A 12,282-nucleotide genomic window follows, 5' to 3' on the forward strand; every position below is an offset into this window, starting at 1 on the left:
AGAGTGTGTATAGATGGGTCTTTTTCTAAATGGAGGTCGGTCACCAGTGGTGTGCCCCAGGGATCTGTTCTGGGACCCTTGCTGTTTGTCATTTTCATAAATGACCTGGATGAGGAAGCGGAGGGATGGGTTGGTAAGTTTGCCGACGACACGAAGGTTGGTGGGGTTGTGGACAGTCTGGAGGGATGTCAGAAGTTACAGAGGGACATAGATAGGATGCAAGACTGGGCGGAGAAGTGGCAGATGGATTTCAACCCAGATAAATGCGTAGTGGTCCACTTTGGCAGGCCAAATGGGATGAAGGAGTACAATATAAAGGGAAAGACTCTTAGTACTGTCGAGGATCAGAAGGACCTTGGAGTCCGGGTCCATAGGACTCTAAAATCGGCCCCGCAGGTGGAGGAGGTGGTTAAGAAGGCGTATGGTGTGCTGGCCTTTATCAATCGAGGGATTGAGTTTAGGGGTCCGGGGATAATGATGCAGCTATATAAGACCCTCGTCAGACCCCACTTGGAGTACTGTGCTCAGTTCTGGTCACCTCATTACAGGACAGATGTGGAAAAGATTGAAAGGATGCAGAGGAGATTTACAAGGATGTTGCCTGGATTGCGTGGCATGCCTTATGAGGATAGGCTGAGGGAGCTCGGTCTTTTCTCCTTGGAGAGACGTAGGATGAGAGGAGACCTAATACAGGTATATAAGATGTTGAGAGGCATAGATCGGGTGGACTCTGAGGCTTTTTCCCAGGGTGGAAATGGCTGCTACGAGAGGACACAGCTTTAAGGTGCAGGGGAGATGTTAGGGGGAAGTTTTTCACACAGAGGGTGGTGGGCGAGTGGAATCGGCTGCCGTCAGTGGTGGTGGAGACAAACTCAATAAGGTCTTTTAAGAGACTCCTGGATGAGTACATGGGACTTAATAGGATGGAGGGTTATAGGTCGGCCTAGAAGGTAGGGATATGTTCGGCACAACTTGTGGGGCCGAAGGGCCTGTTTTGTGCTTTAGCTTTCTATGTTTCTAAAAAGAAAAGGGAGGCGTACATTCAGTCCAGGCAACTGAAAACAGAGGCAGCTCTGGAGGAATACAGAGAGAGTAGGAAAGAACTCAAACGGGGAGTGAGAAGGGCAAAACGTGGTCACGAAATGTTCTTGGCAGGCAGGATTAAGGAGAATCCTAAGGCATTTTATTCATATGTCAGGAACAAAAGAGTTGTCAGGGAAAAAGTCGGACCTCTCAGGGACAAAGGAGGGGAATTATGCTTAGAACCAAAGGGAATAGGGGAGATCCTAAATGAATACTTTGCATCGGTATTCACAAAGGAGAGGGACTTGTTGACTGCGGGTTTCTCAGAGGGAGGTGTTGACCCGTTAGAGAGAATCTCCATTACAAGGGAGGAAGTGTTAGGTTGTTTAGGTAACATTAAAACTGACAAATCCCCAGGGTCTGATGGCATCTATCCTAGACTGCTCAGGGAGACAAGAGATGTAATTGCTGGGCCTCTGACGGAAATCTTTGTCTCTTCATTGGACACAGGAGAGGTCCTTGAGGATTGGAGGATAGCGAATGTGGTACCATTATTTTAGAAGGGTAGCAGGGGTGACCCGGGTCATTATAGGCCGGTGAGCTTGACGTCCGTGGTTGGGAAGTTGTTGGAGAGGATTCTTAGAGACAGGATGTATGCGCATTTAGAATGGAACAATCTCATTAGTGACAGACAGCATGGTTTTGTAAGAGGGAGGTCGTGCCTTACAAATTTGGTGGAGTTTTTTGAGGAAGTGACAAAAACGGTTGACGAAGGAAGGGCCGTGGGTGTTGTCTATATGGATTTCAGTAAGGCATTTGACAAAGTCCCACATGGCAGGTTGGTTCAGAAGGTTAAGGCTCATGGGATACAAGGAAAGGTGGCGAGATGGGGAGAGAACTCGCTTGGCCACAGGAGACAGAGGGTAGCAGTCGAAGGGTCTTTATCCGGCTGGAGGTCTGTGACCAGTGGTGTTCCGCAGGGCTCTGTACTGCGACCTCTGCTATTTGTGATATATATAAATGATTTGGAAGAAGGTGTAACTGGTGTTATCAGCAAGTTTGCGGATGACACGAAGATGGCTGGACTTGCGGATAGCGATGAACATTGTCGGGCAATACAGCAGGATATAGATAGGCTGGAAAATTGGGCGGAGAAATGGCAGATGGAATTTAAACAAGATAAATGCGAAATGATGCATTTTGGAAGAACTAATGTGAGGGGGAGTTATTTTAGAACGGTTTTTCACCACAGCCTTTGGTGTGGCACTTTATTAAATACCTTCTGGAAATCTAAGTACCGTACATCCACTGGTTCCCCTTTATTCACGGCACATTTTACTTCTTTCATCAACTCCAATAAATTGGTTAAACATTGGGTGGAATTTTCTGGCCACTTGGGCTGGTGGGTTCTTATGGTCCTGCCGATGGTGAATCCCCTCCTTGGGTTTTGCAGAGGCGAGGGGTGCATTCAATGAGAAATCACGATGGGGTCAGAAGATTTTGATTTGACTTATTATTGTCACATGTATTGGTTTACAGTGAAAAGCATTGTTTCTTGCACGCGAGACAGCCAAAGCATACCACTCATAGAGAAGGAAGCGAGAGAGTGCAGAATGTAGTGTTACAGTCATAGCTAGGGTGTAGAGAAAGATCAACTTAATATGAGGTAGGTTTATTCAAAAGCCTGATGGCAGCAGGGAAGAAGCTGTTCTGGTGTCGGTTGGTATGTGGGGTCCTTGATTATGTTGGCTGCTTGTCTAAGGCAGCGGGAAGTGTAGACAGGGTCAATGGATGGGAGGCTGGTTTGAGTGATGGACTGGGCTTCATTCATGGCCCTTTGTAGTTCCTTGCGGTCTTGGACAGAGTAGGAGCCATACCAAGCTGAGATACAACAGAAAGAATGCTTTCTATGGTGCATCCGCAAAAGTTGGCGAGAGTTGTAGAGGACATGCCAAATTTCCTGAGCCTCTTGAGAAAATAGAGGCATTGGTGGACTTTCTTAACTAGAGTGTCGGCATGCAGGGACCAGGACAGGTTGTTGGTGATGTGGACATCCAGAAACCTGAAGCTCTCGACCATTTCCAGTTCATCTCCAGTGATGCAGACAGGGGCACGTCCTCCATTACGCTTCCTGAAGTCGATGACTATCTCCTTTGTTTTGTTGACACTGAGGGAGAGATTATTGTCATTGCACCAGTTCACCAGATTATCTCTCTCATTCCTGTTTTCTCTCGTCATTGTTTGAGATCGGACCGACTATGGTGGTGCCATCAGCAAAATTGATAATGGAGTTGGAGGAGAATTTGGCCACACAGCCATAGCTAAAAAAGGATTATGATAGGGGGCCAGGGACACAGCCTTGTGTGGCACCGATGTTGAGGATATCGTGGAGGAGGTGTTGTTGCCTATCTTTACTGATTGTATCGTAGTTAGTGCCAATGGAAGCAGCAAGTGGGAAAGAGACATTGAGGCCTGAACTGGTGAGTAAGAGGATGGCAGCAGAGTTTAATGTGGGACAGTGTGTTGTAAAGTGAAAGGTGGATAAATATCCTCTGACTAACCTTGACCAGTTTGCAGTGGCCCTTTTTAACTCAGACACATTACGCAGTGAGTTACTCAAAGGGCGACAAGTGTCAGGTGAAGGTCCAACACTGCGCTATTGAACACTTCAGGATATTGAATGTGATGATCAGCCATGATCAAAATGAATGGTGGAACAGCCTCAAGGGGCCGAATGGCCGACTCCTGCTTCTAGTTTCTATGTTTCCACATCAAAGATTTCATCAAAACAGAAAAACTCAGAAAAGATAAAGAATTGATATGAAATGGTGTTAAAGAGTGGAGGAGATAGAGATTGAGGATTGATCCAGTTCCACAGAGAATGGGATTGGAAAGGTACAACAGGAGTAGATGGGATAACTATAGATAAGGAAGGAATATGGACAAAGAGAGGAAAAGACTTTGGACACTGGCTTGAACTCTCTATTGAGTACACTGTATTCAATGCTCACAATGTGCTCTGCTCTACATTGGGGAGTTCAGATACAGACTGGGTTTCCGCTTTGAGGAACACATCCATTCCTTCCACAGACATGACCCTGAGCTTCCTGTGGTTTGTCATTTCAATCCTCCACCTTGCTGGCACTCTGACCTTTCTGTTCTTGTCCTGCGACAGGGTTGGAATGAAACTCAATGCAAGCTGGAGGAACAGCAGCTCCTCTTTCGAATGGACTCTCGGCAGCATTCTGGACTCAGCTCTGAGTTCAACAATTTCACATCAGACTCTCCACCTTCATTCCGGCTTTTCTGCTGCTTTCATTTGGTCTCATTTCTTTCTTTATTCCTTCCTGTTACATTCCGACAGTTACTAGGCAACCAGTCACACCTGGAGACATCTTGGGTGCAATTGTCCCAAAAAATAAGTTGAACTTTATTTATTAGTGTCACAAGTAGGTTTACATTAACACTGCAATGAAGTTACTGTGAAAATCCGCTAGTCGCCACACTCTGGTGCCTGTTCGGGTTACACTGAGGGAGAATTTAGCACGGCCAATGCACCCTAACCAGCACGTCTTTCAGGCAGTGAGAGGAAACCGGAGCACCCGGAGGAAACCCACGCAGATACGGGGAGAACGTGCAGACTCCGCACAGACAGTGACCCAAGCTGGAAATTGAACCCGGGTCCCTGGCGCTGTGAGGCAGCAGTGCTAACCACTGTGCTACCGTGCCAGTGGCCAATGGGCAGGAGTATGATAGTTTTTGCTACCTGTGTTTTAGGCGAGTTTAGTTTAATGAATTTCGGGCACTCTGTTCAGCACAGAGGTTGTCAGGGGATTTACGCCGGTAGGTGTGGGAGGCTAATCCCACTTGAGAGGCGTGCTGAGGGACCACTGTGTGTGCACTGATCTCCCTGGCACCCCCTGCCCCCGAACACCCCAGGCAGCCTCAATGAGCTCCAGTCTCACCAGGGAAACCATCAGGTCTGGTCCCTATTGATGGGGGACCAGACATGATCCCCACTTGTGTGGACCTGCACTGGCGGGGTGGGAAACTTTTGCAAACCCGGACGATTGGGTCCTGGGCTCGCTAAATAGACATGATGTGGAGATGCCAGCGTTGGACTGGGGTAAACACAGTAAGACGTTTAACAACACCAGGTTAACGTCCACACTGTGGCTTTTGCTACCAAATAAACCTGTTGGACTTTAACCTGGTGTTGTTAAACTTCTTACTCGCTAAATAGATACAGAGCAGCTTCTGCATACTGTAATCAGCCTCACGCTGTTCCCCGGCGCCAGGTTAATGACGTCCAATAAAATGGTCTGGGAAGATCGCCACTGTCCGGATGCTCGTTGCCAATCCCATTTGTTTCCCTCCCGCTGACATTCCCCGGCTCACTGAGCTACTCGAGCAGTGCAGAGGGCCGGGAAAATCGCACCCATTCCGTTTCTTTATTTTCCCCATTCCCACTGTCTTTATCTTTTGTATCACGAAACCTTCCTCTGCCGCAGAGTGTCTGATTAAGGTTAACGGGTCCCTGACGGCGCCCCTTCGCTTCGGGAGAGGAGTACGGCAGGGCTGTCCCTTGTCCGGCCAACTGTATTCCGTATGCGTGGAGCCATTCCTGCGCCTCTTGCGGAGGAGGTTGTCAGGTTTGACTCTGCGCGGACCGGACGTAGGGGTGGTCCTGTCAGCTTACGCCGACGACGTGCTCCTCGTGTTCACGGACCCGGCTGACCTGCGGAGGATGCGAGAATGCCAGGCGGTGTACTCCGCCGCGTCCTCCGCCAGGATCAACTGGGCCAAGTGCTCCGGATTCCTGGTCGGTCTGTGGGAGACGGAGCTCAGGCCTTTCACCTGGAGCAGGACCAACCTCCTCTACTTGGGGGCCCATCTCTGCCCAGCCGAGGAATCCTAGCCGGTGAACTGGCAGGAGCTGGAGACCAAAGTCTCCACTCGCCTGAGTCGCTGGACAGAACTGCTCCGAGTGCTGTCCTACGGGGCGCGAGTTCGCGTCATAAACCAGCTGGTCGCCTCCATGTTGTGGTACCGGCTGGTCCCTTTGACCCCTCCCCCTGGCTTTGTCACAAACATCCAGAGAACCTTTGTGCGGTTCTTCTGGGACAACCGACTGCACTGGGTCCCTGCCGAGGTTCTGCATCTCCCGCTTGCGGAGGGCGGTCAAGGTCTCGTATGTTTTCGCACACAGGTAGCGACCTTCTGCCTCCAGACCCTGCAGAGATACCTTTACGTCGAGCCTCCTCCACGATGGTGTGCCCTGGCGACGGATTTCTCCCGCCTGTTGCACGGCCTGAATTATGACGTGCAGCTGCTGCATATAAATCTGGGGCACCTTCCGACCTCGCGGGAGTTGCCCGTCTTTTACCAGGACCTCCTCACGGTCTGGAACACGGTCGCCTCGCGACGCAGCGTCAGGAGTAGCGGCTCTCGTGCGAGAGCCGCTGCTCAGGAATCTGCACCTCCAGCCGTATAACTTCAGGTGGCTGGCGGAGAGGAGGGCTGTGGCCGCCGGGGTGACCAGGATCGGGGACGTGCTGGATGGCGGAGGAGCGGGCTGGATGAGCCCCCGCGTGCTGGCTGAGCGTGTGGGGGTGGCCGTCCGGCACGCGTCCAAAGCCACCTAGGACCTTAGGACGGTCGTGCTCGGCCCCGAGTGCACACGCGGTCCCGAGGCAGCGCAGGCATGTGGTGGGATCCTGCCGGAGCGCTCCCCTGCCCGGACAGAATTCCACATTGGTCCAAAGCCTAGATCCCCCCCTTCCGGGTCAGGTGCCCCACAGCATGGGCCGCCTCACGGAAATGTCCTCAGTGCCTTTTTCCACCGTGCGGAGGCGTTTCCTGTGCGGGCTGCTGCTGCACACCTTCCACTACCGCATCCTCACCCATCGCCCGGATACACCTTGGCGGCCTTGTTGCCGCCTGGCGGCGGAGGTCCCCGCTGGAGGTCCCTCTACGGAGGGATCTCCCCCAATTATCTTGGGGACCTGGGATGGAGGGTGTTGCACGGAGCAGTCCCGCACAACCGTAAGTTGTATAGGCTCACAGGCTCCCAAGCTTGCCCCTTCTGTGGCCTTGTGGAGTCCGTGGAACATGTTTACGTCTTGTGTCTTAAGTTGCACCCCCTTTTTGTTTTCCTGAAGAACCTTTTATTGATGTTTTGTTTCACTTCAGTCCCACCTGGTGCGGAGAGGGGCGGGTCGGGATGCCGACCTCCTCGTGAACCTGCTCCTGGGCCTAGCGAAATGCGCCATTAACAGGTCCAGGCAGCGGGCGATCGACGGGGCCGTCCATCCTGGCTGTCTGCCCCTCTACCGCGGCTACATTCGCGGCCAGGTGTCTCTGAAGAGGGAGCATGCGATGTCCACGGGCGCGGTTGACGCCTTCCGTGACCGCTGGGCGCCGCAGGGGCTGGGGTGTATTATCGCCCCCGATAATCACCTTTTGGTTTGACGTTTTAAGTTTCCTTTCGACTTTGATTTTGGTTCGGGCTGTTCCCCCCTTCCTTTTGGGGAGCCGCCCCTTTTACTTTGTCCCTAAGTTAATTTGAGTTCGTTTATTACGTTGGTACCCGAAAAAGCTACTTGATTGGTATCGAAATAAATACTTGGTTGGTGTTGAAAGAAAAAAAAGGAGGGAAGGGGGCGGGGTGGGGTGCTGGGTAATTGGTTCAATTGTTGTTATTGATTCTGGAATAATTGCTGTCAGCTGAGTGTGGGCTGTGTGTATAAAAGGTGCCGCTTGGTCCCTGAAGGCGTGGTTCAGTTGTTTGGGATGATGGGGGATTTTGGAGTGAGAGTTTTCTTCCCAGTGCTGGTGTTAGTTGGAGCTGTTTGTTGCTCTGATTCTTGGCAACAGTTTCCAGGCCACAGGTTTCCATGGATAATTGTCAAAGCCACCCCTAGGCCTCAGACATTCCCTCCTCCTGGGCCTCCCTTTGATTCCCATTTCGGTGTGTCTGAGGGTCAAGGTGTGTCTCCAGTGCAGAGTGTGAGGGTGCAGTGTGGAGAGGACAAGCTGCTGCTCAGGGTCCAGCTGGATTTATTTGGAACCAGGCACCTGGTTAAAGCCGCTGATCTGACCCTGGGGACAGCAGGTTGTCGGCCAACCAGGATCTACTCTCAGAACCACACTGTCCTCTTTGACTATGGACTCCATGAGTGTGGCAGCAGATTGCAGGTAATGTGAATCCTCAAACTCTGCCTCTGCCTCTGAGCTGGGGCTGTAGGTTGTTCCCCACTCTTCACTCCAACACTGGGTGAGATGTCATTGATATTGAGGAGATAGCTGTCTCCTGCTTGATAAACCCCAAACTAGCTTTCTATTCAGGATTGTACTTTACTTTCACTGGTCTGAGTCTCTCCAACCCCATTGTTCTGGAAGCTTCTCTTTGCTTCCTCCAAGCTTTTCCTATTTTGAATGTTTGTTTGATTTCCCCTCATTCAGATCAACTCAACTGAGGGTTGAGTTTCAGTCCAGTTTAATCCAATTGGGTTGAGTCAGAATGAAATGGGAATTGAGATGGATTGGACCAAAGAGGAACTCCACACTTCCCACTTTCCCAGTCATTGGAATCAATGGGGCTCTGATTACAAACTGTTCTATTTCCATGTTCCAAATTACTGACAACTTGTGCCTCCTTTTCCTGTTAACTGAAGCTTTTATTGAATCACTTCCCTGTTAATTAATTCTGGTCTTGTGCTAATGATCTCTCCTTGCAGCAAGGGCTGAGGTTGCATAGCAACACTGCTAACCAGATGAGGCCCTTCTGCCTGTTCCCCAGTCATTATGATCAGGACTGAGCTTCCCACAGCCGCCATGTTCCTGTCCTCACAACATGATTGGCCAGAAACATCAATGGCCAGAAATAAATGCCTCTGTGCTGAATATCCTCAGTGAGTGACCATTCCCAGCTCTCTGGGGCTGGAGAGAATTCCAAAGATTCATCTGCCGTGGATGTCGTCTATATGGATTTCAGTAAGGCATTTGACAAAGTCCCACATGGCAGGTTGGTTAAGAAGGTTAAGGCTCATGGGATACAAGGAGAAGTGGCTCGATGGGTGGAGAACTGGCTTGGCCATAGGAGACAGAGGGTAGTGGTCGAAGGGTCTTTTTCCGGCTGGAGGTCTGTGACCAGTGGTGTTCCGCAGGGCTCTGTACTGGGACCTCTGCTATTTGTGATATATATAAATGATTTGGAAGAAGGTGTAACTGGTGTAATCAGCAAGTTTGCGGATGACACGAAGATGGCTGGAATTGCGGATAGTGAAGAGCATTGTCGGGCAATACAGCAGGACATAGATAGGCTGGAAAATTGGGCGGAGAGGTGGCAGATGGAGTTTAATCCGGATAAATGCGAAGTGATGCATTTTGGAAGAAATAATGTAGGGAGGAGTTATACAATAAATGGCAGAGTCATCAGGAGTATAGAAACACAGAGGGACCTAGGTGTGCAAGTCCACAAATCCTTGAAGGTGGCAACACAGGTGGAGAAGGTGGTGAAGAAGGCATATGGCATGCTTGCCTTTATAGGACGGGGTATAGAGTATAAAGGCTGGAGTCTGATGATGCAGCTGTATAGAACGCTCGTTAGGCCACATTTGGAGTACTGCGTCCAGTTCTGGTCGCCGCACTACCAGAAGGACGTGGAGGCGTTGGAGAGAGTGCGCAGAGAAGGTTTACCAGGATGTTGCCTGGTATGGAGGGTCTTAGCTATGAGGAGAGATTGGGTAAACTGGGGTTGTTCTCCCTGGAAAGACGGAGAATGAGGGGAGATCTAATAGAGGTGTACAAGATTATGAAGGGTATAGATAGGGTGAACAGTGGGAAGCTTTTTCCCAGGTCGGAGGTGACGATCACGAGGGGTCACGGGCTCAAGGTGAGAGGGGCGAAGTATAACTCCGATATTAGAGGGATGTTTTTTACAGAGGGTGGTGGGGGCCTGGAATGCGCTGCCAAGTAGGGTGGTGGAGGCAGGCACGCTGACATTGTTTAAGACCGACCTGGATAGTCACATGAGCAGCCTGGGAATGGAGGGATACAATCGATTGGTCTAGTTGGACCAAGGAGCGGCACAGGCTTGGAGGGCCGAAGGGCCTGTTTCCTGTTTCCTGTTTCTTTGTTCTTTGTTCTTTGTTCTTTGTTGCTGAATGAAGAAATTCATCACAATCCTGGATGACTCACTGCTAACTGACTCTCCAGCTTGGGGGAAGCAGCCTCTTCACACTGACCCTGTCAATCCTGCTGAAGAATTGTTTTAATGGGATGAGTTCATTGTTAACCCCAGTGTAGAACATTCTCATTTCAGACCAGTTCTTCATTCCTTAAGCTGCTGTCTATCAGATGACTGGAGATTTCCTGATCTACAGCACCCACCTGAGCCACAGCCCAGAGTACCATGGATCTGTTATTGTGAGAACCAATGGAGCGGTCGTTCCCATTGAGTGTCGTTATTTTAGGTGAGAATCTTTACTCGATTGACAAATCAGATCTCCAGCTGCTCGTGACCTCTGACCTTCTCCTAAAATGGCTCCACTGTCTTTCCAGGAAGGGCAATGTGAGCAGTAACCCCATCAAGCCCACCTGGATCCCATTCAGCTCCACCAGGTTTGGAGAAGGGCATCTGTCATTCTCTCTGCGCCTAATGAATGGTATGTGATGGGTGGATGGGGAGTGATTTCCTGTCCTCACTCACTGGGAGTTGCACCCACTGTCTCCAACCCTTGTCCTCTTGTATTCAGGCGACTGGCTTACAGAGCGCACTTCGACTGTCTACTACCTGGGTGAGCTCATTCACATTGAGGCCTCTGTTTCAATGAACAACCACATGGCCCTGAAGCTCTACATTGACCGCTGTGTAGGGACATTGAGGCCAGACAAGGACTCCAGCCTCAGACACAGCATCATTGACTACAATGGGTAAGGAGCTCTCTGCTTTCTCCAGCTGCTCCCATCTCAATGGCTTCTCTGGATTCACTTCTTGTCCCTTTTTCCATCTTTCTTCAGCTGCCTCCTGGACAGCAAAGCTGAGGACTCCTTTTCAACCTTTGTGTTGCCAGGAGACGAGCGGGAGCCGGACAAGCTCCACTTTGACCTGGATGCCTTCCGTTTCTTTGGAGATGAGCATTCCTTGGTAAGAGGAAGCTGATCATTGGGGTCTCCATGTTGGGAGGGAGTCACTAAATAACCACTTGTGTTGAATGTGTCCCTCAGATTTTCATCACCTGTCACCTCAAAGTTGTCCCAGTGGATCGGAGAGATTCCAGGAACAAAGCTTGTACTTTGCAGAAGATGCAGAATGTGTAAGTTCCCTCGCTCTCCCTCGGGGATGGTGTTTGTGTGGAGAAGTGATGCACAACCTGGTTGACTGATTTCTCTTATTTAGCTGGACCCCATTGGAGGAATCGAGCTTTGACATTTGTGCCTGTTGCCATGTGGGGAACGGTGGGGCCACAAGGGATTTGGGATTTGGATCCAGAGGAAGGAGAGATCTTGTAGCTGAAGCTGGTAGGACATTGATCCTCTGGATGTGGGAGCTTCCCCCTTTCCCCTCTCGAACTGGAATGGTTGATATTGCAGAGAGTGAAGCTGGATTGAAGTGGGAGGCTGAGGCCTCACTTGGACCCCTGCTCATTCTGGATACTGATGGGACCAACCTGGCAACAGCCTCCCTGAATGAGGCTGAGGGAAGGATACAGGAGAGGTCTCCAGGGGGTGAGTTGGCTGACTGCTGGTTTCCATGTCCCCCTCAGTGTTAGCTTCAGTAACCATTGGTTTCTCATTGCTTTGTAGGTGTGGAGTCTGAGGTGGTCCTGATTGTGACCCTGACTGTGACAGCTGTCTCTCTGATCTCTGCTTCATTGATCACCTTGTTCCTGTACAGGAAACACAAACAAACTCTGTTCAACCAGTCATCAAATGACCAATAAAGCACTCCGTCCTTGTTTCTAGTGTCTGGGAGCTGATTGGTCGATGCATCCTCCACATGTTAGCCAGTGGCTCCATAGGACTGATGGCTGGGGTGAGCCAATCCCAGCACAGAACTGGGATGAATGATTTATTGGTTTACTTGAGGGTTGAGAGAGAAACACTAACTCTCTGGATTTGATGGGGCTGCTGCTGGTTTTCTGTCTGTTTCCGAGCCCAGTGTGGGGGAGGGGGTGTGATCAGGTCTGAGGATGTCCTCGTGGAGCTCAGCCTGGCTGCTGGGGCTGCCTCCTCTCCCATGGTGATGCTCACTCC

The 12,282-nt window shown here is 50.5% G+C and overlaps 1 protein-coding gene across 1 annotated transcript in view; it reads left to right on the forward strand.

Moving 5' to 3' along the window:
• The first annotated feature begins 3,461 nt into the window (after positions 1-3,461).
• Positions 3,462-12,282, forward strand: part of LOC144483440 (zona pellucida sperm-binding protein 3-like) — a 30,466-nt gene continuing 21,645 nt past the window's right edge. The window contains exons 1-9 of the mRNA XM_078202126.1: positions 3,462-3,503; positions 4,199-4,345; positions 7,900-8,220; positions 10,384-10,499; positions 10,588-10,691; positions 10,782-10,959; positions 11,047-11,173; positions 11,254-11,342; positions 11,426-11,547. Coding sequence (XP_078058252.1) covers positions 3,462-3,503; positions 4,199-4,345; positions 7,900-8,220; positions 10,384-10,499; positions 10,588-10,691; positions 10,782-10,959; positions 11,047-11,173; positions 11,254-11,342; positions 11,426-11,547 — 1,246 coding nt within the window. The remainder of the gene's footprint in view (positions 3,504-4,198; positions 4,346-7,899; positions 8,221-10,383; positions 10,500-10,587; positions 10,692-10,781; positions 10,960-11,046; positions 11,174-11,253; positions 11,343-11,425; positions 11,548-12,282) is intronic.

Source organism: Mustelus asterias, unplaced genomic scaffold (assembly GCF_964213995.1).
Source record: "Mustelus asterias unplaced genomic scaffold, sMusAst1.hap1.1 HAP1_SCAFFOLD_69, whole genome shotgun sequence".
In the NCBI taxonomy this organism is placed as follows: Eukaryota; Metazoa; Chordata; class Chondrichthyes; order Carcharhiniformes; family Triakidae; genus Mustelus; species Mustelus asterias.